Source organism: Pelophylax lessonae (genome assembly GCF_965119305.1).
Source record: "Pelophylax lessonae genome assembly, chromosome: 4".
NCBI lineage: Eukaryota > Metazoa > Chordata > Amphibia > Anura > Ranidae > Pelophylax > Pelophylax lessonae.
Window position 1 is genome coordinate 397,298,798 of NC_138771.1, and position 25,846 is coordinate 397,324,643.

At 47.9% G+C, this 25,846-nt stretch overlaps 1 protein-coding gene across 1 annotated transcript in view; it reads right to left on the reverse strand.

Moving 5' to 3' along the window:
- Positions 1–25,846, reverse strand: part of LOC309552348 (non-selective voltage-gated ion channel VDAC1) — a 714,079-nt gene that overhangs the window by 296,560 nt on the left and 391,673 nt on the right. Inside the window, exons 4-5 of the mRNA XM_082253265.1 lie at positions 13,357–13,509; positions 13,207–13,259 (exon numbers count right to left, since the gene is read on the reverse strand). Coding sequence (XP_082109391.1) covers positions 13,207–13,259; positions 13,357–13,509 — 206 coding nt within the window. The remainder of the gene's footprint in view (positions 1–13,206; positions 13,260–13,356; positions 13,510–25,846) is intronic.

The following is a 25,846-nucleotide window of genomic DNA, read 5'->3' on the forward strand; positions in this document are numbered from 1 at the left end:
TGCCCAGGTCTGGGTCTTTGTTGTGGAAATTTTGATAGACATTTCTTTAAATAGTCATAATGTCTCCCAGTGTCAGTTTTATGGATGAGCACAGACAGGTCCATAAGATGGCAGCCATTTCTGTTCTTCTCTGCACATGGCTGTGTTTCTACATAAGCACTGCCCATTGTACTTTCTGTGATTGGTGGTTGTGAAGCCACTCCCTGTAACTTCCTTTTGTTCACTTGCTGTAAATAAACCTGCTCTGCCCTGCCCTCACACAGAACAGAACTCAGAGGACAGAAGACACACACACCCACACACACACACACACACACACAGACACAAGCTCACACAGCCATTTCATCCATGAAGACACACATAAACTCTCACACACAAACACTTGCTCTTACACACATGCACACACATACATATCCAATGGAGAGAGACCTGGCAGATGGCATCAAAATGACCCAGCGCGTCTGTTCCTTTCTTTGTCGCCGAGCGCTTGGAAAATCCTTATACAAAAGAGCGGTGCATTTGTACTTTTTAGTACAAGCTATTAATGGAGCTTGGTGCGTAATAATCTTGAGCGCTCTGAAGCGGGTTTCTATGCTCCAAGCCCTATTAATTTCCACAACAGTATGGCGAGCTTGGTAGCCCTAACAGTTCCTAACGTTCTCAGCGGAAAAACAGGAGGGAAGTGAGTAGAGTTCTCTGCAACAAAAGGCCGGCCATGTGGTAAGACATTTCATTTCAGTTTTTGAAAATTTGTTGTTTTAAACCAAGGCTTACTTTCTTTATCCGCTGTGGAAGCTAGAAACAAAGCTTAGCAAAAGAACCTTTTGTAGAACGATGGGGTGTTTTGTATTAATATTTGTGGCTATTGATCAGGTCTATTAATTAGGGGGGGAACTTGTGTACAAGGTTCCCATTTAATACATCCTGGGGTTGTGAGATATATGTGTTAAATATTGCCTTGTAACATCTGTTGTAATATCAGCTTCGTTCGATGAGATAACAATATATTATCTATCAATGATGGTTTGGGCGGCAGATTGGTTGGTGTGTGTGCTGGATTGGTTTTTGGCGGGAACTCGTTTATTAGTGAAACTGGTTTTTGCTTTGGACTCCGATGTTTGAATTGAGCATGGAGCAGACAGTTTTGGACTAAGTTTCTGTTTTTAAGTAGCAGATTGTGTTGTGCAGCCTAAAATCAGCATTCCACCAGAATAGCTATTGTCTCTGAAATACAGCTGATCCTGTAAAACCTGTTTTTTCTTGTCTTTTGTATATATCTTTGTTGTTGTGTACGAAGTACCACATGGTTGCTCAAACTCTTTGTTTTGTGCAACTCTTTTGTGTGGACCATGTGCTCGGATGGCAGCCATTTTGTGACGCCATTTCCTTTGTGTGGCAGCCACTCTGTTTGGACTCCTCATTACCATTTTGTTAAATGGTGTTGAAACCCATGTGGCTGAAATGCTATTTTGAGCTGTAACAAACATTTTTCTCTTTTTTGGTAGTTTTAAATGGCAACTTTGTTATATTATTTTTGCACTGTATTTCAGTTTAAAAGTAATGTTTTTTTCATTTTAATTGAAATCCGGCATCTAGGAAGATTTTTTTTACAGGATCATTGCAGTTTTTCTAGCTAGCTTTGTTCATCTTTTTGTTCATATTTAGCATAGATATATATATATATCCAACCCATCAGTTTTTTTTGTGTTTTTGTCTGTTTTCAGGGGTAACTATTTGTTGTTTTGTAAGTTTTTGGTTAAGCTGTTTTTGTGGTGTATTTTGTCTCATTTTTGTTGTAACTAAGTTTTTTTCCAATGATAAGAGTACATTGTGGAGTGACTGATATTGGATTCAGTTTTCAGGGTTGTTTTGTGCTGAGTAGCGGTTGTTTCTCACAGAGGTAGTTTTCGGTACTGCAGGTTGGATTTTAGGTAGAGAGGTTATACCTTCCAGTGTGCAATCAGTAACCGGCATCTTAATTTAATTTTTAATGCAACATCAAGGAATAGACTGAAGCCAAGGTTTGTATAGGGAGGACTTTCATTGTGTTTTCGGGATTGTTTGGCTGCACGGGTTAGGTCGAAACGAACGTGTGTACTTTGAGCCGTCTACGTGAAACGGGTGATTGCGACACGCTTGTTTCAGCCTTCAACGTGTGAGGAGTAGATACCGAAACCCGCCCCACATCCCGAAGTTGGGGAGCGTGTGGGGGTTGATGAGCTGTATAGCCGTACGAAGCCACCGGGTTGAGGTCTTCTAGCTGACCGGCGCGTGAGTCCGGAAGCAGGCCAACACTGTCAAAGTTGGCATCTGGCAGTGTTGCTCCTAAACCAGGTGCAAGGAAGCGATTCGAATCGTCATGGTTAATGGTTTATCCATGCAATGGGGGGTAACACAGGTCCCCCAGGTTAGCCAAACAGCTTCGCGGTACATGAAGTCTGAGTTTGGGGCTCAGGCCATGAGACCCCTGAGGAAGGGGAATAACCAAGGGAAACAGTTGGTACATCCCTTTTGGAAGGTGTTTTTGATGTCTGGAGATGGGAGGAGTTCATTATTGAATTCAGAACTAGGCTCCAGGTAACAGAGATGCTAAGTGTAGCGCAATTGTGGCTTCAGAGATCTATTATGGTCAATCAGCAAGGCGTGCATCAGGCGGTTTCAGTCCGGAAGAACCGCATTATGTACACTTGGCCTGATGAGATAGCCGAGTCCAGCGATCTGGTGAGAGAAGTGGAGGAAGCTCTTACTGGGCTAACTTTACCAAGACGAGCCAGATCCGCTGACACTGAACCTGTCACTGTCTCTGCATTTGAATCTCCGTTTTCTTCAGCTCACAGTGCAGACTTTGATACTGGTAACACCCTCCCACCTCACAGTGTCTATCTCTCAACAGCCTGTCATAACAGCTGAACCCTCTCCTTCTAACTGTGGCAAACTAACAGGTCTGCTATGGATGCGGAAAGTCAGGGTACATCAGGCATAATTGTCCTACCAACCCGGCTGGTCCGTGGGGTAAGTGGCAATTTATTCCGGAGGATCCGGAAAAATTCAAAAGGTAGGTATGGTCAGAAACTACTACGATTTACCATAGGGCGTTGATAAACCGGTGTCAGCTCACATCCTAGAGGAATTAAAATAGCCCCTCCCTTGCCTCGCTGACACCGATGCAGCCAACACGGTTTTAAGATCTCAAAAACCTAGAGGCAAGGTTCCCCTTCCAGGGAAGACAACTCCCACTGTAGGTCTCACAGGCCAGACAGTGTCAGTGACTGAACCTCTCTATTGCAGGCTAGGCCAGTTTTGCAAGGAGAAGCTTGTTTTTTTTTTTAGGTCATTGCATTTCTCTGGGTACCCAACATCTAACCACTCAGAGAATGCAGACATTGAAGGACCCCCAAAGTCCTCGTAACCTTAAACGATGCACTATTTTTGAACCCTGCGTCTCTTCTTCCTGTTAAGGAGGAAGAGAAGGGGGGAGAAGGGCGTGCAGAAAATGGTAATTTTCAAAACTTTCTCTCGCTCTCTTTCTCTTTCTTTCTCTCTCTCTTCTCTCTCTCTCTCTCTCTCTCTCTCTCTCTCATCAATTTCCAACTTTAGTAGGAACAACACGATTGTCTTGCTTTGATGGAGTGTCAATCAGTAGTAGGAACAACACGATTGTCTTGCTTTGATGGAGTGGCAATCAGCGGCTGTCAGTCCAGTGAAGGAGACCCCCATTCCAGTTTCTAACCTTTTTGTCGATGGTTCCAGGTACTACACCCCAGATGGCAAGACATAGAGATCAGGGGATCAATTTCTATACAGATTTGAGATACGCTTTTTGGGCTGGCACATGATTGTGGTCCTGTCTGGAAGGCAAGAGGGTTCTTGACTAGTTTGGGGAGGTCGGTGAAACGTGCGGAGTTAATGGAGCTGTTCATTGCCTTTTGCTTGCCACACGTAATAACCATTCTGAAGGTAAAGGCTCATACTACTGAGACGACTATGGAAGCCAATGGAAACGCCCTGGCAGATAGAGCTGCTAAGGAAGGTGCTCTGAGCCTGGTGACAGAGACCCTGATGCTAGCCATCTCCTCTGATGTGTTAAGAAGCTGCAGTCCCAAGGGGAAGTGCAGGAAAAGAGGAGATGGATGGTTTTGGGGGCTACACAGGGTCCAGATGACATCTGGGGTCTTGATGGTAAATGTTTTTTACCCAGATCCCTTTTTCCAATGATGGCACACTCGGCTCATTACCCGGGCACCAGCCAAAGATGGTTATGTGTGCATAGGTGGAGGAGCATTGGATTAGCCCTGGCTTTACTACCGCAGCTGAAAACGGTAACGGTACCGAGAAGGCACTCACCCAAACCGGAATATCCCTTTTAGCGCATTCAGATAGACTATATCACTTTGCCGGGGAACGAGCGTGTCTTGGTCTGTCCGGATATGTTTTCTGGGTGTCCAGAGGCTTGGCCCGTGCACAATGCCATTGCCACTGCCACCACAAAAAAGATCCTGTCTGAGATAGTTTGTTGCAAGGGGGCTGCCTGGAACGATCGAGTCAGATCATGGATCACACTTCACTGGTCAGATCTTTGCAGAGGTATGTACGGCGCTTCAGGGATTAGCGGTAAGGTTGAACGGCTGAATAGAAAGAGCCACGGCTCAAATGTTTTCTCATTGCTCTTTACCCCAACAGGAATGTCCCATGGGTTATCACCCTACAAAGTTTTGTTTGGGAGTCAACCAGAGCCTGGATTGTGCTTTCCTCAGCAGCTGTCATTTTTACATTCTCAGCTGACGGGGTGGGTGCAGTCCTGGCAAAGGGAGCTCCAAAAGGTCCACCATAGGGTTCGGGAGTCTCTCCCGGACCCTGACACGATAACCGGTGTACATTCTGTCCAACCAGGTGACTGAGTCGTTGTGAGGAAACGTCAAGGGACGGGATTGGAGCGGAGGTATTCTGAGGTATTATCAGGTTCAGCTGACAACGCCGACTTCCTTGAGGTTCTGGATCCATGCCAGCCACTGCCAAAAGCTGCTCAACTCCATCCAAGAATGATAATGAGGAGTATCGTTTTTATTTACATATTTAGCAAGTGTGTTTTTGCAAGGGTAATGCATTTTCAGCTGGCCAAGACGGCAAACAGGTCTAATGGCTGGGTGTGCTCCAAACTCCCACCTAGCTATTACACCCCAGCAATGGCAGACAATCGTATCATCATGAAGACAACCAAGAGACACTTGTCCACAGAATTTAATTACACATTCCTAGAGGGTAACATCAGTTATAGTTTTAATGTTAGCTCTGGCTCCTGTTCTTTTCTGGTCAATACAATTTGGGTATCGGGACAATCAGGTAGTCCATGGCTGGGCTTTAACTTTAGTTTTGGCACTGGAACTAGATTTGTAGGATCTACAACCTGTGGGACAGGTATAGCAGTCATCTCACCAATGAAACTCTGGGTGTTTTTACTGTAGGAGAAAATGGTACTAGATTTTCTGTTAGCTTCCAAGGGGGGTTTCTGTGAATTCATAGGGGAAGACTGCTGTTCCAGTATAGCAAACACCAGCGATAAGGTCCAAGCCCATATGGATAAGGTAACTTCATTGCAAGGCAGAACCAGAGCTATAGCTAGCGAGGGTTGGAATCCTTTTAATGCTTTGGGAGGTTCTGGGGATTTTTTTGTTCTCCATTGGATCTTGGTTGAAGAAAATAGAAGTATATATACTTATGTTGTTCTTGTTTCTATTCCTCCTATATGATCCTGTTGTCTGGTCGACTGAGTCACCAAAGCCCGAGCAGATGACCTCGTCCTGATTGCTGAGACGAGACGCCCGAAAACCTGCCCCTACATCCGACGCCAAGGACTCCAGCCCGACCGCTGGTCAACGCATCCCATCATCTCATGCCCTCCCTCTGAAGTCATCTGCCGAAGAACGGAACCCAAGCGTTGTTTCCTTTCGATGGATTGTTTTTACCAGTTATCTTTTTCTTTTTATAAACTTTTTGAAATAGATTGTTTTATCGTGAGAAGAACTGTTCTGTTTATTTGGAAGAAGAAGATGATTGGTGTTTGTGAAGCCACTCCCTGTAACTTCCTCTTGTTCACTTGCTGTAAATAAACCTGCTCTGCCCTGCCCTCACACAGAACAGAACTCAGAGGACAGAAGACACACACACTCACACACACACACACACACACACACACACAAGCTCACACAGCCATTTCATCCATGAAGACACACAAACTCTCACACACAAACACTTGCTCTTACACACATGCCCACACATACATATCCAATGGAGAGAGACCTGGCAGATGGCATAAAAATGACCCAGAGCGTCTGTTCCTTTCTTTGTCGCCGAGCGCTTGGAAAATCCTTATACAAAAGAGCGGTGCATTTGTACTTTTCAGTACAAGCTATTAATGGAGCTTGGTGCGTAATAATCTTGAGCGCTCTGAAGCGGGTTTCTATGCTCCAAGCCCTATTAATTTCCAAAACAGTCTTAGACTTCAATAAATTGAAGAGAGGCTGGACATTGTCCGGCAAGTAGTTTTTAGGTGAGTTAGTGACCAGGACCCCCAGATATTTGATACGGTCTACCACCTGAAGGGGAAAACGGGGATCCGGGGGGCGGGAAGGAATGTCGTCTATCGGTAAAATTTGAGATTTGTCCCAATTGATCATCAGTCCGGAATAGCGGCCAAAGTGCTCTATGAGGGACAGAGCTACCTGAAGTGATTCACCCGGGTCAGACAAGTACAGCAAGGTGTCGTCTGCATACATGCCTATCTTCTCCTCCAAATCGCCAGCCCACAGACCCCGGATACCCGGATGCGACCTTATAGCGATTGCCAGGGGTTCGGCCACCAGGGCGTAGAGGAGGGGAGACAAAGGGCAGCCCTGACGGGTCCCCCTGGTAAGGGGGAATGCCGCCGAGGTGCAACCAATGGCCAAGACCCTGGCGACCGGAGCTTGGTAGAGAATACGGACCCACTGCATAAAGTTAGGCCCAAAGCCGTAGCCCTCGAGGCAGCGCCAGAGGAAGGTCCATTCAACAGAGTCGAATGCCTTGGCAGTGTCCAAGGACACCACGACTGTAGAACCGGAGTTGCTGTGCCGCGCCTGGAGGTTCATAAAGAGGCGTCTCAGATTGAACGAGGTGTTTTTACCAGGCATAAAACCCGACTGATCCGGGTGAACCAGTGAGAGCACCACCTTATTTAGTCTCGGGGTGAGCACCTTGGCCAAAATCTTGACGTCCACCTGCAAAAGGGAGATTAGAGGCTGGGAAACGGGGGTCTTTGCCCGGTTTGGGTATTAGGACAATGAGAGCCTCTCGCATAGAGGGGGGGCAAGGAAGAGGTGTCAAATGCCGTCTTGAATACATTCAAGAGGTGCGGGACCAGAACCTTCGAGTACATAGAGTAGAATTCAATAGGTAGACCATCCAAGCCAGGGGACTTGGACCTGGGGAACTGAGCTATAGCTTCGATTAGTTTGTCCTGGGTCAAGGGGGCCTCTAGCATGGTCAATTGTTCAGGGGATAATTGAGGTAGGACGTCCGGTGACCAGTAGGGCAAGATCGGGGAGTCATCGTCAGGGGCTACTGAGGAGTAGAGGTCTTGGAAGAAGCTGTGAAAACAATCAGCCACAGCTCCTGGGTCTGAAACAGGGGGGCCGCTAGCAGAATGAAGGGTGATTACCACTGGGGGTCTATCGTTACTGTGAACTAAATACGCTAGCAGTCTACTCGCCCGCTCACCGTGCTCAAACAATTTTTGTTTCTGAAAAAAAAGGGACCTACGTGCCTTTTCATAGTCAAGGTGTTCCACCACCCTGGTAAGGAGCTTCAACTGATCCGCCCCAGCAGGCATCGGGTCAGTTAGAAAAGCCGCCTCCGCCGAGACCAAAGCCTGTTCAGCCTGCGCATACGCCCGAGCAGAGTCAGCCTTAATAGAGTTGATAGTGTGGGTTAAAGTGGCTCTAGCGTGTAACTTAAAGGTCTCCCACACCACAAGGGGGGAAGCCGAGTCAGCATTATCGTCAAAAAAGTGTTGCCAGTCCTCAGACAGGGTCCCCTCCTCAGGAAGCAGCAAAAGCCAAAAAGGGTTTAATCGCCAGGCAGGTCTGGCCCTGTCTGTCCGCAAACCCACCGTAATCCAGTAGGGCTTATGGTCAGAGAGGCCAAGCGCACAAAAGCCCGCGTCCAACAACCTAGGCATTAGCGAGGGGGAGAATAAGATCAATGCGGGACATCGATCCATGGGCAGGGGAGTGGCAAGAGTACGCACGGAGGTGCGGGTATTTGACATGCCAGGAGTCAGTGAGATTAAATTCCGCCATCAGGCGGGAGAACCTCGTGGAAGTGGGGGGGGGGGCACAGGGGGTCCAGAGACGTGCATCCTGTCCAGGCTGGGGTTCATGGTGTTGTTAAAATCCCCAAGCCAGATTACAGGGATCTGGGGGTGTTGAACCTTGAAGTCCAGCCCCTCAAGGAGTATTGTGGACAAGAAGGGAGGGGGGACATAGAACGCCATGAGCAAGTAGGGGTCACCAAAAAGTAATACATTCAAAAAAACAAATCTTGATGCAGGGTCTATGAGGGATCCCCGGAGCTCAAAGTGGACAGATTTAGCGATTAAAACCGCAACTCCTCGGGAGTGTGAGGTGTACATGGAGTGAAACGTCCAGCCGAGCCACGGACGCTTCAGGGCCTGGTGCAGAGAACCATCCAAATGCGTCTCCTGTAGTACAATTATATCAGCTCTATGCCGCTTGAGCACTGCAAACACCGCTGAGCGCTTGATCCTGTCCCTGAGTCCACGGACATTCCAAGTGACAAATTTAAGGCTGGCCATCAGAGAGGGCAAACATAATTAGGCACATGAGCTCCAGGAATACCTCCCCGCCAGTGATTACATTACATGCTCCCCCACCCCCACCGCTGGCACCCACATGCAACTTATACAAACTGCTGGAGATACAATGACAAGTAAGCACTACACACATTAGCAGGGATGACAAAAAATCAAAAGGCATTAAAGAGCTACAAGGAAAATGCAGTAATAAAGAACGAACACCCACCCACCCCGCCCTGCACAAACCCCAACCCGTGCGGGCCTGAGAGAACCCCATCCAACTAGTCAACCAACCACGTTGACAATTCCCCAGAAACATGGAAACAGAGACCAGTGCGGGGAGGAAAACCATGGGGGGGCAGGCAAGGCCGTGCCAGGCAACGAACACCGACACGACCAGGGGGGCCTCCCACCCCGCTCAGCAACAGCAGACTGGGCAGTCGGTTTGTCCATGACTGGGGAGTTCTGGGAGCGAAAGTTCGCTGGGCAGCAAGGCATGCAAATAGAACACAGCAGAAAAAAACATAGGGAAAAAGGGCAGGAGAAAAAACAACAACCTTGGGGGAAACAGGGGGAAAATGCAGGCGCTCCGGTGGCCTACAATGATGGTGTACAGCCTGCCGGGTCGGGGTGTTTCCAGAGGTGGCAAGAAAAACAGTACACCGTACCCGGCAGCGCAGTAAGAAGTAGGGGAGGATAGAAAACAAAAACCGCCTCCCAACAGGGGGGCCTGGGCTGTTGCAGGTGGTCACAGTGAACAAGACAGGCATCCAAGAGGGAAATCCAGACATGGAAGGGAACAGCAGGATCCAGGGATAGCAGAAACAGTCAGGCTAATACACAGGATACGTCCAGGGATCCAGAACAGCATCCGGGAAGCAAATCCTAAGGAGGAGGCACGAGGTGCACTCAAGCTCGAGCCTCAAGTCGCTCAGCTCGAGCCTCAAGTCAGCCAAGTTATAACAGCCTCAGGGTCATCAAAAAAGTGCACCCTGTCATCTCCCTCAACACGGAGACGGGCTGGGTACAGCATAGCATATTTTATATGCTTTATGCAGACTCTTCGTTTAGCCTCAATAAAGGTTTTGCGTTTCTTCTGGACCTCAGCAGAAAAGTCCGGGAAGATTGCTAGTCTGCCGTTGCCATAGGGAATGTTACCCTTTTCCCTAGTAAGTCTGAGGATAGTATCTCTGTCGCGAAAATTAAGTAGCTTTGCAATAAAAGTGCGGGGGGTGCCCCTTGGGGCGGAGGTCTGCCTGAAAGACGATGCGCCCGCTCCATCACGAAAGTGGGGGAGAAAGCTTCACGGCCATATGTGTCAATCAGCAATTGTTCAAGGAAGTCTGATGGATGGGACCCCTCTGCCCCCTCAGGGAGACCAATCAGTCTAATATTGGACCTCCTAAGACGGTTCTCCATGTCATCTTGTTTTAATTGCAACTGGGTCACCTGGAGCTGGAGGGCATCAGAGGTGCGCTGAAGGGGGGGCAGGGCATCCTCCACCCCACCGATCCGCTGCTCAGCTTCGATCACCCGCTCCCTCACCTTCTGGAGATCTTGGCGGACTAGGGATATGTCAATTTTCACCTCCTCTATTTTAGTGGTGAGGGATGCCTGACACTGTGCAATAGCGTCCAGAACCCGCTCTGTCTCGGCTCCCGCCGAGCTTACCTCCGCTCCCGCGCCATCTTGGGCCTGGTCACATTTGTCCTGGCGGCGAAATTTATCCAATTTAGCAGTGACATCCGCGGATTTCTTCTGCGGCGGCATGATCCACAGCTGCAGCGGGGCTTCGAGAGGTACTGGGGAAGCGGTTCAGGATTTCGGGGTGCAGGATTAGTGAAATTAGGAGATTCGGCCGACGGAGCTCACCTCAGCAGGGTCCTATCTCATGCCGCTCCAGGCCACGCCCGTCACAAGGGATGTTTACATTGCATGTGACAGCAATAAAAGTGATGAGATTTTTTTTTTTTTTTTAAAAACCTGTAATAAAGTTAAAAAAATAAAATAAATAGGAAAAAAAATAAATAAATTTTAGCCGCCCCCGTCACCGTTAGCTCGCGCACAAAAAAAAACGTATACGGAAATCGAGCCGCGAATGAAATCGCTGTTCAAACCACAAGTGAGGTATCGCCGCGATCGCCAGAGCGTGGGCAATAATTTAAAAAAAAGAGCTACACTCTAACTCTAAACTGGTAACCGTTAAAAAAATTTAAAGCGTCGCCTATTGAGGTGTCTATTGACCGTAGTTTGTCGCCATCCCACGGGGGGCGCAATTTTAAACCATAACATGTTGGGTATCTATTTACTCGGCGTGACATCATCTTTCACAATATACAAAAAAAAATGGGCTAACTTTACTGTTTAGTATTTTTTAAATGCAGTGAAATGTGATTTTTCAAAATTTTTCCAAAAAAATTGCGTTTAAAGACCGCTGAGCAAATACCGCGTGACAAAAAATATTGCAATGACCGACATTTTATTCTCCAGAGTCTTTGCTAAAAAAATATATATAATGTTTGGGGGTTCTAAGTAGTTTTCTAGGAAAAGATACTGGTTTTAACTTGTAAACAAAAAGTGTCCGAAATAGGGTTGGGGCTTAAGTGGTTAATATTGTACTGTATTCCTGTGCTAGTTGCAATGAATTGTGACTTTTTTTAAAAGTTTTTTTGAGTACAGGCAAAACATTTTACAGGGAAACCAACCTTTGCCAGTGAAGAAGGTGTAGGCTTTTTTTGGGGGTCCATTACACTTTTCACGATTTTGTTTGCCTACACCTTCTCTATAATGTGTGTGTGTATATGTATATCTCTATATATGTATGCGCGTGTGTATATATATATATATATATATATATATATATATATATATATGTGTGTGTGTGTGTGTGTGTGTGTGTGTGTGTGTATATATATATATATATATATATATATATATATATATATATATATATATGTATATGTTAGAACTAATGAAAAAATTGAGCGCTGGTAATATAGTGGGCTTGTGTGTATATCTTGTGATGATAAATAAATATATTTTCAAGATAAGTGATATAAATAGTATCTGTATCAAAAATTTATAACCAATGTATAAATAGTTTATGATACCTAATAAAATGATAAAATATACCAAATAATATACGCACTGTAGTAATATATATTGTGACTTAGGTGATGATTTAAATCATAAATGTGACAATGGTGATAAAATATAAATAATTAAATTACTGGATTTGCATAAAATTGCATATGTCTGACAGTGAAATCCTTAATATATAAAATTATTAGTGCAACTGGTGAAATAGTCCGTGATAGTAAATAAATAAATAAATAGAATCTTCAAAGTGCTTTTGTGCTCCAATTTTGTGCTCTTGGTAAAAGTAGGCAATTTTTGCTTCTTACCAGATCGCTTTAGGTCGCAAGGACCTAAATTGCCTTTGATCCCTTTAAAGGATGAAGAATCCTCCACCAAACTTGTCCACTCCAGGTAAGTAGTTGATGTTCTAGGGTGGATCAGGATCAGGATAGTGCTCTCAGGCGGATGTATGTAAAAACAAAATGGTGGGGAAGCCAAAAAAATAGTGTAATTCCGTTTTTTTATTAGAGAAATAAAATAAACGTAAGAATTGGCTGCTTACAATGTGAAGTGCCTAGCCTGGCACTGGGTGGAAGCGCTGTTTGCAAATTGGAATCTGTGGAGATGACACTCTAGGTGTTCTGTCCTAGACAGTGTCTCACACACAGCCTCTGGTGGCGTGGCAGCGGTGGCGTGCGTTCCTAACAAAGCGGAAGTGACGTCGCTGGCTCTCTCGATTTCCGGTTTACAGACGACCACAATGCATTTCGCATTTATCGCGTCCTTAGGAAGTCTCAGTATACACACACATACATACAGATTATATATATATACATATATATATATATATATATATATATATATATATATATATATACACACGCGCACACACTTTTTTTTTTTTTTAAGCAGAGACGCTAGAGAATAAAATGGCGATCGTTGCAATCTTTTGTCACACTGCAGATGTCTTTCAAACACAGTTTTTTGGAACAAATACACTTTAATGAATTAAAAAAACAAAAAACAGTACAGTTAGCCCAATTCTTTTGTATAATGTAAAAGATGATGTTACGCTGAGTATTGTGAGAGAATCGTGATCTTATTCTAAGCAAACAAATTGTGATTCTCATTTTTTCCAGAATCTTGTAGCTCTACAATACAGTAGATGAAATCTGAAACAAACATTCACACTGTATTGTATCAGTATGTTATAATAACAAAGCCAACCAAATGTCAGAAAAGAGTTATTGTACAGACATAGAAACACAGTCATATCTTACCCAGTGTTAGGAGAAAATGAGGAGTCAAATGTCAACTTCAGTCCTTTTGCAAGCTGAACAGAAAATAAATAGGCCAGTTGCATTTACATTAGTCACTGATAGATTGGCAATGTGAATGTAGTTTAGCAAAACTGGTATACTCAAGCTTACTTGATCTTCTACTGTGATCTCTGTGCCTAGCGTGTTATCTGTGTTCCACTTCTCTGTGAAGGTCAGACCATATTCTGCCCATTTGTACTTTGTTTCCAAGCTTCCTGTGACTTTACTGGTCTCTGCATTTGCTGATCCAGAACTTGTAAATTCCTGAAAATCCATGAAAAAAAATTGCTGTTACAGTGAGATAAAGAACATGTTAAGGTGCTAAGATTGGGCCATCCACACGTTAACCTAATGTAAAAATAAAAACTACTCTAACCGTAAATGCAGCATCCCACCCACCACACTACCTTATTTTCAAATTTGGTTCATTAACTCCTAACTTAAAGAAATGTTGCTCTAGATCTCATAATGTCTGCTGACAGGACCAAATGTGAAAGCGTTTGATATTTGACCCCTTCATCAGAGATCATGTGACTTCAAACTTAGGCATTTAGTGACATGGCTGACGACTGTAGGGCTCCAGAGCAAACATTTTTGACACAAGTAAATATCTGAATTTAAAGTGAAACTAAACCCATCAGTTTACTGGTTTCAATAATTGGTTACAATACCAGCCTGCTAGCTGTCACATTTGCTTGTGCTCTCAACCAAACTATAAAACCAAATAGCTGGTGTGATAACTGATCACACATGCAGCATCATGTCAGTTAGAGAACAAACAGAGACTAAGATAGCAGCTTCCTTAAAGTGGAGTTCCACCCAAAAGTGGAACTTCTGCTCATTTGCTTTCTCCCCCCCCCCTCCTCCGGTGCCAAATTTGGCACCATTCAGGGGGGACAGGTACCCTTCCCCACTTCCAGGAGAAAGCGCCGTTCCTCGGAAGTTTGGCCCCCTCCTCCTTCCCCCGCCGTTGAGCCAATCCGAATGCGCAGCGTGCTTCATGCATGCACAGTAGGGGCCCGCCCGTGAAGCCGCAAGGCTTCACTGCCAGGTTCCCTGACCCGAAATGGCGGTGGCAGCACCCGACAGCTGATAGAAAAAACTGAATTTTTGTAAAATCTTACCTGTAAAATTCCTTTCTCTGAGTCCTCCGACAGTTGCCGCCGCCTCCAAGTCATCACTGTTGGGTATTGACTTCCGCTCCGCAGGAGTAGCTAGGCATAAAGACTTAGTCAAAAGAACAAAGGCATTTGCATATACACACCCATGGGGGCTGTCCCATCTGGTCAATACCCCCCTGCAGGGACCACTCCCAACTCAGTTTGGTAGCATAGCAGTAGGTAATAAGAACACGACCCCAAAAGAGGGGCAGGGGCGGCGAATGTCGGAGGACTCAGAGAAAGGAATTTTACAGGTAAGATTTTACAAAAATTCAGTTTTCTCTTACGCCCTCCGACAGTCGCCGCCGCCTCTAAGTCATCACTGTTGGGATGTCCCAAAGCAGTATAGACATGAGGGGTGGGAGACGCAACCGTAGAAAAGGCAACACAGTACCCACATCAGAGAAAGGAACCTTACATGCACAGTAAGAGAACCTTCTGGGCAACAGAAAACAATGCTCAACAGGAGCAACAGCCCAGGAAAGCAAATACCAACAGCCAGGGACCCATAAAAAAACAAGGGTCCTTCATGGCACTGCCGCACTGAGAACCTTGCGGCTAAAGGAGGCACCAGCTGATGCCAGAACATCTACTTTGTAGAATTTGGAAAAAAGTGTGCACCGACGACCAAGTCGCAGCCTTGCACACCTGGGCCACCGAGGCCCGATGCCAATAGGCCCAGGACGCACTCACAGATCTAGTAGAGTGTGCCTTAACAGGGAAGGGTGGAACCCGTTCCTTCAAGGCATAAGCCTGTTCAATGGTCCGTCTGATCCATTTGGCAATAGGTGCTGCAGACGCAGCCATGCCCTTCCGAGGTCCCTCAGGAAGGACAAAGAGGGAATCCGTTCTTCGAAAGGATTCCGTAGACGACAGGTAAACCCTGATCGCCCTGACAACATCCAAGGAATGCAGAGCAACCTCCTTAGGATGCTTAGGCTTCGTACAAAGCGAAGACAGGACAATGTCCTCATTACGTTGGAACTCAGAGACCACCTTGGGAAATCACCAAGTACGGAGAATGGCAAGATAACGCTGCCAGCTCCGATACCCTGTGAGCCGAAGCGATCGCCATCAAAAAGGCAACCTTCTTAGACAGCAGAGACAACGATATCTCCCTTATATTTTTAAAAGGGAGCACGCTGTAACACGGACAGAACCAAGTTCAAGTCCCATGGAGGTAAGGGCTCCTTCCTGGGAGGAGCCAAATGTGGCACACCTTGAATGAAGGTGCGAACCAGGGAATAAGACGCCACAGGGCGTTGGAAAAAGAATAGCCAGTGCAGACACCTGGCCTTTTATCATGGCCAGCGCCAGGCGCTGGTCCACCCCGGACTGGAGGATGGCCAACACTCCCGACAATGAGTACGAGCGAGGGGAGAACCCCCTGGACTCACACCAGGAGAAATAGGCCTTCCAGGTACGGTAATAGATATTACCAGAGGAGGTCTTCCTAGCCTTGACAAGGGTAGGGATGACCTCAGGGGAGAGACCCCTGTCCTTCAGGACCTGGGTCTCCACAGCCAGGCCGTTAAAGCCAGCGACTGTAAAGCAGGATGGAAGATCAGACCCTGAGATAGGAAATCTTCCCGCATTGGCAGCCGCCACGGAGGCGCCTCTGCCAGGTGCCACAAACTTTTCCACCTTTAGGTGTAGCCGAGATGCGAACAGATCCACGTCTGGGGAATCCCCACTTTGCACACAGCATTTGGAAGACCTGGTCCAGGGTCTGGCGGCTCAGATAGTCGGCCTGCCACTTCTCCACAGCCGGAATGTGAACTGCCGAGATTGCCGGGACACGAGTCTCGGCCCAAGACAGAAAGTCGGTCACCTCCCAGGCCGCCCGGGCACTCCTGGTACCCCCTTGGTGGTTGACGCGGTGGTTCCACCGCGGTAGCAGTGTCCGTCTGTACCCGAACAGGACGGCCCCGAAGTCGGTCCGACCACTGGAAGAGACAGAGCTTTATTGCTCGCAATTCCAGCACATTTATCGGGAGGGAGGACTCCTCCTCGGACCAAGTGCCCTGGGCAGACAGGTTGCCCAGGACTCCACCCCAGCCCGACAGGCTGGCATCCGTGGTAATCACCGTCCACAACAACGGACGGAAGGACTTGCCTTCCGACACTGTCAGGGATTGGAGCCACCACAGAAGAGTCAATCTGATCTGACGACTCAATGAGACACTCAGATCCAGGGACTGAGGCAGTCTGTCCCACCTGACCAGGATCTCCGCCTGGAGAGCCCGCGTGTAAAACTGAGCAAAGGGTATCGCCTCGAAGGCCGAAACCATCAACCCCAGGCCTCGCATACAGGTCCTGAGTGACGAGGACGGATTGTCCCTGAGGGACCTGATCCCGTCCTGCAAGATCAGGAGCTTGTCCTCCGGCAAGAACACCTTTGCCTGAGCAGAGTCCAGAATCATTCCCAGATAGGGAAGACGAACCGATGGAGACAACATTGATTACTGAATGTTGATGGTCCAAGCAAACCAAAGGTACCGCTGATGACCCTTGAAAATGAGGATGCGCAGGTACGCATCTTCCAGATCTATCGAGGCCAGGAATTCCCCTGGACTCAGGGAGACCACCACCGAGCAGGGAGACTCCATACGGAACTTCCGAACACGCACGAAGCGGTTCAGAGCTTTCAGGTCCAGAATAGGACGCACTTTGCCCCCCTTCCAGGGCACCGTGAACAGATTGTAATAAAATCCCCGAAAACCGTCTCGATGAGGCACCGGGACAATCACCCCCCAAGCAAGAAGGTTATACACCGCTTGATGCAGGCCCTGCAGACGCCCTGGAGGCAAGTGAAGATTTGAGGGAAAGAATCCGTCCGCCGGCCGGAAAAGGGGTTCGATCTTGTACAATGATCGAAAGATTTCATGAACCCACCTGTCCGAAATCCGGAGCAGCCAAGGTTGGAGGAAACCGCGCAAACGTCCCCCCACCCCTGAAACAGGTGAGGGCGCCCCTTCAGGCCGAGTCGGCATCGCCTGACTCCTGCTTGCCCGCCCATGGCTTCTTCTGGCTGCCCTGGGCCGCGAAGGGCTTGCCCTTGGATTGGTACCGAAAGGCACGAACGGACCCCTGAGTGGATCGAGATGCAGAACCCCGCTGCCACGAAAGGACTTGTTCTTCGGGTTCTGGGGCAGCAAAGTGCTCTTGCCCCCTGTGACGCCTTTCACCAGGGTACCCAACGCCTCACCAAAAAGGCGAGAACCAGCATAGGGAAAATCAGCAACTGTTTTCCGCGAGGACTGGTCAGCCGACCAGCTCTTCAGCCATATCAGTCGCCGGTTAAGTACCGAGACACTAGAGAGGCGTGCTACTAAAGGGGTCTCATTCAAGGCCGCATCACACAGATACATGATTCCTTGGTGGATTTGATCCACCATAGCCAGCCGGGCAGGCGGAACAGCATCAGACACGAGGTTGCTCCTAAGCACCTTAGTCTGATCAGCCACCGCCTGAGCCACCAAAACGGACGCGAAAATGGGTCTGAGCAGCGAGCCCGCCACCGTATAGGAATGGCGGGCTAGAGACGCCAACCGCCGGTCTGTGGGATCCCGAAAAACTGGGGTATCCTCAGAAGGAACCAAGGTAGCCTTGTTTAACATGGCCACAGTGTGATCTACCTGTGGAGGCACACACCATCGCGATTCCGTAGCCGGTGCAAAGGGATAAAGCAATTTGAACCGACTAGGTACCAGGAATGGACGTTTTAACGTGCGCCACATTTCATTAACAGTGTAATGAAACTCAGCGGGACAGGGAAAAACCTGCGCCGACTTGCGGGTCCTGCGGGTCCCAAATGAGGACACAATGCCCGGAGGACTTTGCTCATCCTCCAAATGCAGTGTTTCCTTAACAGAAACTATCAATTCATCCATGGTCGCTCGCTCTTCAGGCAACCCCGGGGAGGAGGTATCAACCCCCTCCACCTCTGCCTCCCCCTCGGACCCCAGCGGGTCTAAGGATGAGCGAGACCCTGAAAAGGGCACGCTCGTTGCAGCAGTCATATCACCATCTGAATCAGAAGAGAGAGACAATCTGGGCCTCTTATCAGCAGTACGTTCAGCCATCAGCATTTCCATATTGGACACCAAGGTCGCCACTACAGCGGCCAAATCAGGTCTCAGAGGGGCCACAGGAGAACTGGGGACCCCCACCAGAGCTGGGGGGAATTTGCTGTCCTGAGAATCCATTGCTCAAGGTGACAAAAAAACAACAGTGCAATAAAGTTCGTACTGCCCCTTTAAGACCGCTGCGGAGTGCGCAGCCCACCGCTACAGCTACAGTGACAAAGACCCCCAAACAGGAGAAGAAAAAACTGAGCCAGAAGCGACAATACAGAAAGATATTGAGAGAGATAACCTGCAGAGCCCCGCAGAGTGTTGCACCGATGTCCTGCTTCAGAGGCAAAGGAAGTGCTGTCAGAGTAGGCTGAACTTATAGGCTGCATGACCCAGGGAAAATGGCTGCCCCATAGGATTGCATGGAAGGCTCCGGCAAAATGGCCACCGGACATGCGGTCGGAACGTTTGTTCTGCAACCGCAAAATGGCAGCGGATGGCGCCAAAACAGCATGTAAATTGCCCATAGAGAAGCCAAACAAGCCTGCCCATACCTAAAATGGCGGACCGCGCGGTTTTACCCTGCTGCGGCCGCCACACACACAGTCTGCACCCCCAACAAGCACCGAAGTGACACAGGGAAGGGGACCCCCAAAAACATACAGCACCGCAGCGCATGCACAAGCGATCCCCGCAGGGACCGCATCAGGGAGTCACACAGGCACAGACATGGGGAACACACAGCAACACAGGACTGCCACCCCAGACAGAGGCCCCACACAGAAGTACTTACCTGTACCAGATGGCGTGGGGAGCCTCTCAGGACGGAAAGCCTCTGTCCTCATCTGACAGGGAGTGCTGTTAGCCAGGGACATGACACTGCAGCAGCGCAGATGTGTCCTGTGAGGTAGCCACCTCACGGCTGCATCCCTGCTGCGAGCAGGGATGGGTCGATCACAGTGCCAGGACGAACCACGGCAGAACGCTCAATGGCGGGCTGGGGGTCCATCTGACCCTCTGTCCTGGAGAACCAGGGCGGTCAGTCCGAATCCCAGCTCCGCATGATCCATCTTCTTCCGAAGAATCAACTAAAAACTAAAGCTGACAAAATAAACAGCTAGTAAAGTAAGAAAAAACTGACATTTTCAAAGAAAATCAAAGAAAAGAAGTTAGGCTGAGACTGTAGCCCCAGCACAGGGAATCCTAACTACTCCTGACGCTAGGCAGAAAGAAACTGAGTTGGGAGTGGTCACTGCAGGGGGGTATTGACCAGATGGGACAGCCCCCATGGGTGTGTATATGCAAATGCCTTTGTTCTTTTGACTAAGTCTTTATGCCTAGCTACTCCTGCGGAGCGGAAGTCAATACCCAACAGTGATAACTTAGAGGCGGCGGTGACTGTCGGAGGACGTAAGAGAAATTGGCTGCGGTGCCGACATCGCTGGACTCCAGGACAGGTAAGGGTCCTAATATTAAAAATCAGCAGCTGCAGTATGTGTAGCTGCTGACTTTTAATTTTTTTTTTGGGGGGGGGGCGGAACTCCACAGAACTCCGCTTTAACTGAAAAGGATAGGAGGGTTTATTTCCACTCTAAAGTGGAACTAAACCCATTAATTTAACGGTGTCCCAAAACAGTTACATTTACGGCATGCTGAAGAGGATTACTGTCACAGCGGCTTGTTATTTCAACTGAACTGTCAAGCCATCATATGGCTTGTCTCAAAACGAATCACATGGGCAGTACCATGGCAACTGAAGTTCAAGCAGAAGCTATGATGGCAGCTTACTTGGCTGTAAAGTATACAGGAGCAACTCAAAAAAAAAAAATGTGACTTTTGTACTTTTGTAAAATCCATTTCTCATCGTTCGACTGACACAGCGCTCCGAAAATCATAACTACTGGGTTACGTTGTCTCCTCCAGGAGTAGGACTAGGCAGAACAAAAAACACCTGGCTACACCCATGGGCCATCCTCAGCTTGGTATATAACCCCCCCTTTCTGCTCTAGGTAATCAGTTTAGCAGCAAGCAATATTAGAAGTATCAGAACTCCATAGAGGGGAATAACCCAAGGCTAAACATAAGTGCCCTTAACCACTTAAGCCCCGGAAGATTTTACCCCCTTCCTAACTAGGGCCTATTTTGCGATTCGGCACTGCGTGACTAACGGACAATTGCGCGGTCGGGCAAAGCGGTACCCAAATGAAATTGATGTCCTTTTTTTCCCACAAACAGAGCTTTCTTTTGGTGGTATTTGATCACCTGTGCGATTTTTTGATCATGCGCTATAAACAAAAAAAGAGCAACAATTTTGCAAAAATAACAATATTTTTCACATTTTTTTTATATGAAATCCCCCCCCCCCCCCCAAAAAAATGTAAAAATCAAAATTTAACATTTTGGGCCAATTTGTTTTCTGCTACATAAGTTTGGTAAAAAAAAAAAAAAAAAAAAAAAAAAAAAAAAAAAAAAAAAAAAAAAAAAAAAAATCGCAAAAAGCGTATTTTGATTGGTTTGCGCAAAAGTTATTGCGTTCACTAAGGGAAAGATTTTTGTCATTTTTATTTTTTTTTTTTAACGAGTAATGGCAGCGATCTGCGATTTTTTTTGCGGGACTGCGACATTGCGGCGGACAGATCGGACCCTTGACTGACATTTTTGACACTTTTGGGGGTACCAGTGACATTACTACAGTAATCAGTGCTATACATATGCACTGTTACTGTAAAAATGACACTGGCAGGGAAGGGGTTAACTATATTGGAGAAGGCGTGCTTCTAACTGTGATTGGATGTGGCTTTTCATGTAACAGTAGAGATCTATGGTCCTACATAGCAGGACCGTATGATCTCTGCTGTTACCTAGGGGAGAAAGACAGGCGACAGTGTTTAAAAAAAAAACACCCCTCAAGAGGGAACAGCCCCTCTTAAATAGCAGCCTGCAAAACTTTGCGGCCAAAAGAAGCATCCGCAGATGCCAAAGTATCTATCTTATAGAATTTTGTGAAGGTATGCACTGACAACCAAGTGGCCGCCTTGCAAACTAGTGATATTGATGCCTGATGACGGAAGGCCCAAGAAGCACTCGAGTAGAATGCGCCGTGACAGGGAAAGGTGGAACCTGATCTTTAATAAAATAGGCCTGAGTCACTGTTTGCCTGATCCACCTGGAGATGGTAGCCGAAGAAGCGGGCAGCCCTTTTCTTGGTCCATCCGTAACCACAAAAATTGAGTCTGACCTCCGAAAGGACTCAGTGGCTGCCAGATACACCTGAATCGCACGAACCACATCCAAGGTATGCAAAGCAAATTCCTTGGGATGAGCTGGCTTGGGACACAAGGAAGGCAAAACAATGTCTTCATTCAAATGGAAGTCAGACACAACTTTGGGCAGGAATGATGGACAGAGGCGAAGAACCACTTCGGTAATGGCCACCAAAAATGTCACCTTCTGGGATAACAGACAAGGGAACCTCCTGAATATTCTCAAATGGAGGTTTCTGGGGAACCTAAAGCACTAAATGTAAATCCCTAGGTAGTTCGGATATCACCTGCACCTTTGCAGGAATTAAATCCGCACAAGGAGACTCCGGACCTAAAAAAACCTGAGAAGGAGGGCCCGTCTGAGGCGGCTCCTTCCCTCTCCTTGACTGCGGCAGGAAGGTACGCTTCACCCCCGTGAAACCCTTAATGATGTCATCCAGGGTAGCCCCAAACAGGTGATCGCCTTGAAAGGGCAGATCAATGAGAGCTTTCTTAGAGGCTTGGTCTGCGGACCAATTCTTAAGCCACAGCACGCACCTAACCACCACCGCTGAAACAAAAGTCTGGACAGCACAGGAGCTGTATCCAAAGCTGCATCACAAATAAACTGCAACCTATGGACCAACTGGTCTGCTACATCAACATAAGCGAGAAAAGACAAAAAAAGAAAAGAGGGTGCACCGACCTAGTGCATCACCACTAAAACCATTTATTAAAATATTAAAAAGTATACAGAATACTCACAAGGCAGGTGTGATAATACACACATCAACATTGCATATACAATCTCCAAGGTAGCCAAGGTCCCATATGTAGCAAATTGGCATGCAGTGTCGCATGGGGCTGCTGTGGCTTGGCTGACGCGTTTCAGGGGCGAACCCCCCCTTCCTCAGAGCCAGAAAAATTGCAGCAATACAGAGCCCTGGGGGTGTAGGAGAGCCTTGGGGGGGGGGGTGTAGGAGAGCCTTGGGGGTGTAGGAGAGTCCTGAGGGGGGTGTAGGAGAGCCCTGAGGGGGGTGTAGGAGAGCACTGGGGGTGTAGGAGAGCACTGGGGGGTGTAGGAGAGCAGTTGGGTTGAAGAGCACTGGGGGTCAGTAGAAAGACACTGGATAAGAGAAGCAGTAGAGGCGGCTGCATTTTGAAGAATCAAGCTCTGCATTTCCTTCTGCAGCCTCAAAATGCCTGCTTCTCCTCCTCCCCCTCCTACAGGCTTTCAGAGGATGCAGAAGGAAATGTAGAGCTTGATTCTTCTAAATGCAGCCGCCTCGTCATTCCTCCTACCCAGGCTCACAAGGGGGCGGCGGCCACACTCACTCTCTGTGGTGCCTGCAGCAGCTGCCTCCTCTAGCTCCTCTCCCCTTCATGGTCACGCTGAACCCATCGAGAGGCTGGATGAGAGGCTGTGACGGGCGGCCCAAGCACCGGCCCTATGACGCAGGATGTCCTGATTGGTCCAGGCTGGACCAATCACAGGACGGCAATCGTGAATGGGAGTGTCCGGGGCGCAGAGCGATGCGCCCCGAGGACACTCTAAAGGACGGCCAATCACATCAAAAGTAAAGAGGCACATAATGCCTAAACCCCCATCCCTCCCATAGCCAGCAATGTGTCCGGCGCCCCGCTGCAATAATAAAGGTACACTTTTTTTGTGCTAATTTTACTGTGACTAGCCTTGGGGGGGGGGGCGGTGCCCCTGCGCCCCTTATTGACCAGCCGCCACTGCTTTGGAGTGTGAGGTGACGTATGCGTACCAAACGACACAGCCATGCCCATGACTACATCAGCCACATCCTCCATTTTTAAAGTCTCAAGCACTGCAGTGATAAGTGCGTCTACCAGCACTTTGTCATTCGCTGCAGCAACCATGGATGAATCAACCTCACTATTGGATAGATCTGGGGGTGTGATATTAAGCCTCCCTGGACAGACCGCGTCCACGGTGGCATCAGGCTCAGAATCAGATGAGCAGACTGAGCAAAGGAAGGTACGGGAACGCTTCCTCCTGGGCCTTTGCCAACAAGCCACTTCCACCCGGGACACTAAGGACTGCAGGATCGCCGTCAGTACAGACATGGGAAGCTGGGCTTTCTGAGGGACCTGTCACCTCCACGAGGGGGGTCAGTGGGAGAGATGTGACCCTGAGGCTCCGTAAGGAAAGGAAGACCATGCAATACAAAAATGATCTTTCAGCACCACTAAAGGATCCCCTTTAAGGCTCAGGATACCTATCAGCAGAGAGAAAAATAACAGGGACCCCCCAAGGACTCACCCTACCGACCGGAGGAGTGCAGAGGATTTGAACCCAGCATCATCATGGGCGCCATCCCTGTTCATATGTCCCGGGCACATGAAGAGGAAACTGAGGAAAAGGAAGAGAAGGAGCTCTGTCATCCCCACCAGGCTTTGGTCATCTCCATCGTCTCCTGGACTAAGGGAAAATGGAATGTGACATCATTGGGCTACACAAACATGGCCACCAACCGGAGACCAGCCAGACTAAGGGAAAACAGCAACCATCAGCTACAAACGCTGAAGCATGCTGCCAGGGTCTTCCCTGCGCCCTCTGCAAGGGGACCCCCCTTCCCCCCGAAGGTAGGACACACGTTAAAGGGGACTCTGCTCTGCACCAGTCTCTGCATTGGGACCCCCCTGCACTATACCCATATTGCAAACAGTAGGGCATGCACCTAGGGGTCTCCTTCACTGGGACCCCTCCAGACTACCAGGGAAAGACAAACGCCATCCCAGGACCCTTACAGTGTGTGGATAGCGCATGGGGAGACACTGCATTCTCTGCCCTGAGACCCCCATTAGACTCAAGGTCCAGACGGGGGGAAAGGGAGTGGGGGAAGCCCAGCTCACTGATAGATTTAAGGATGGGGGGAGGAAACCTGCAGGCAGGCCTGACCGTCCCTGGAAGTTACCCACATCCACAGCAAAAAAACTCTAAAAGGGGAGAAGGGGGACTGTACTTACCCTTCCATGGTGCGGGTAAGACTCCAGACAGAATCCTCACCAACGAAGTAGGGGAGCTGTCGGCCAAGGGACCGCTGCAACTTAGACCCAAGCCCGGTCGTATGCAACCCTGCAAGACGTTTAACTCGCGGGCCAGCCTCTGTCCGTGATGCTACGTCAAGGCCGACCTAGCATATAGCTGTGATCTTCACACGCTCATTGGCTGGGCTGGGGGGAACCAATGGATCTAGATTATTCAGCCTGTCACCCAGACCGGCAGGTGATTGTAGATCTTCCGAGAAAAAAAACAAAAAAAGATGTAAGGAAGGATAACAAATTTCTAGGATCAAAGATCCAAGCAGGGAGCCTAGGTCGTTACTCCTGACTAGACCGATTAAAACTGATTACCTAGAAAAGATAGGGGGGTTATATATCAAGCTGAGGATGGCCCATGAGCATAGCCAGGTTTTTTCTTTGTTCTGCCTAGTCCTACTCCTGGAGGAGGCAATATAACCCAGTAGTTATGATTTATGCAGCACTATGTCCGTTGATGATCGAAAGAGAAAGCTAATTTAGTTGAGTAATTCAATGCAAAAAGTGAAACTCATATTACATAGATTCATTACACACAGAGTGATATATTTCAAGCATTTCTCGCTTTTAATTGTGATCATTATGGCTTACAGCTATTCAAAAAACCCAAAATTCAGTATCTCAGAAAATTTGAATATTTCTGAAAAAGTTCAATATTGTAGACTCATGGTGTCACACTCTAATCAGCTAATTGACTAAAAAAATCTGTAAAGGTTTACAGTCTGGTTCAGTAGGTTACACAATCATGGGGAAGACTGCTGACTTGATAGTTACCCAGAAGACAGTCATTGACATCCTCCACAAGGAGGGTAAGTCACAGAAGGTCACTGCTAAAGAAGCTGGCTGTTCACAGAGTGCTGTATCCAAGCAGATTAATGGAAAGTTAGGTGGAAGGAAAAAGTGTTGTAGAAAAGGGTGCACAAGCAACATGGATAACCGCTACCTTAAGAGGATTGTGAAGTAAAGGCCATTCAAGAACTTAGGGGAGATTCACAAGGAGTGGACTATGGCTGGTGTCAGTGCTTCAAGAGCCACCACACACAGACATATCTAG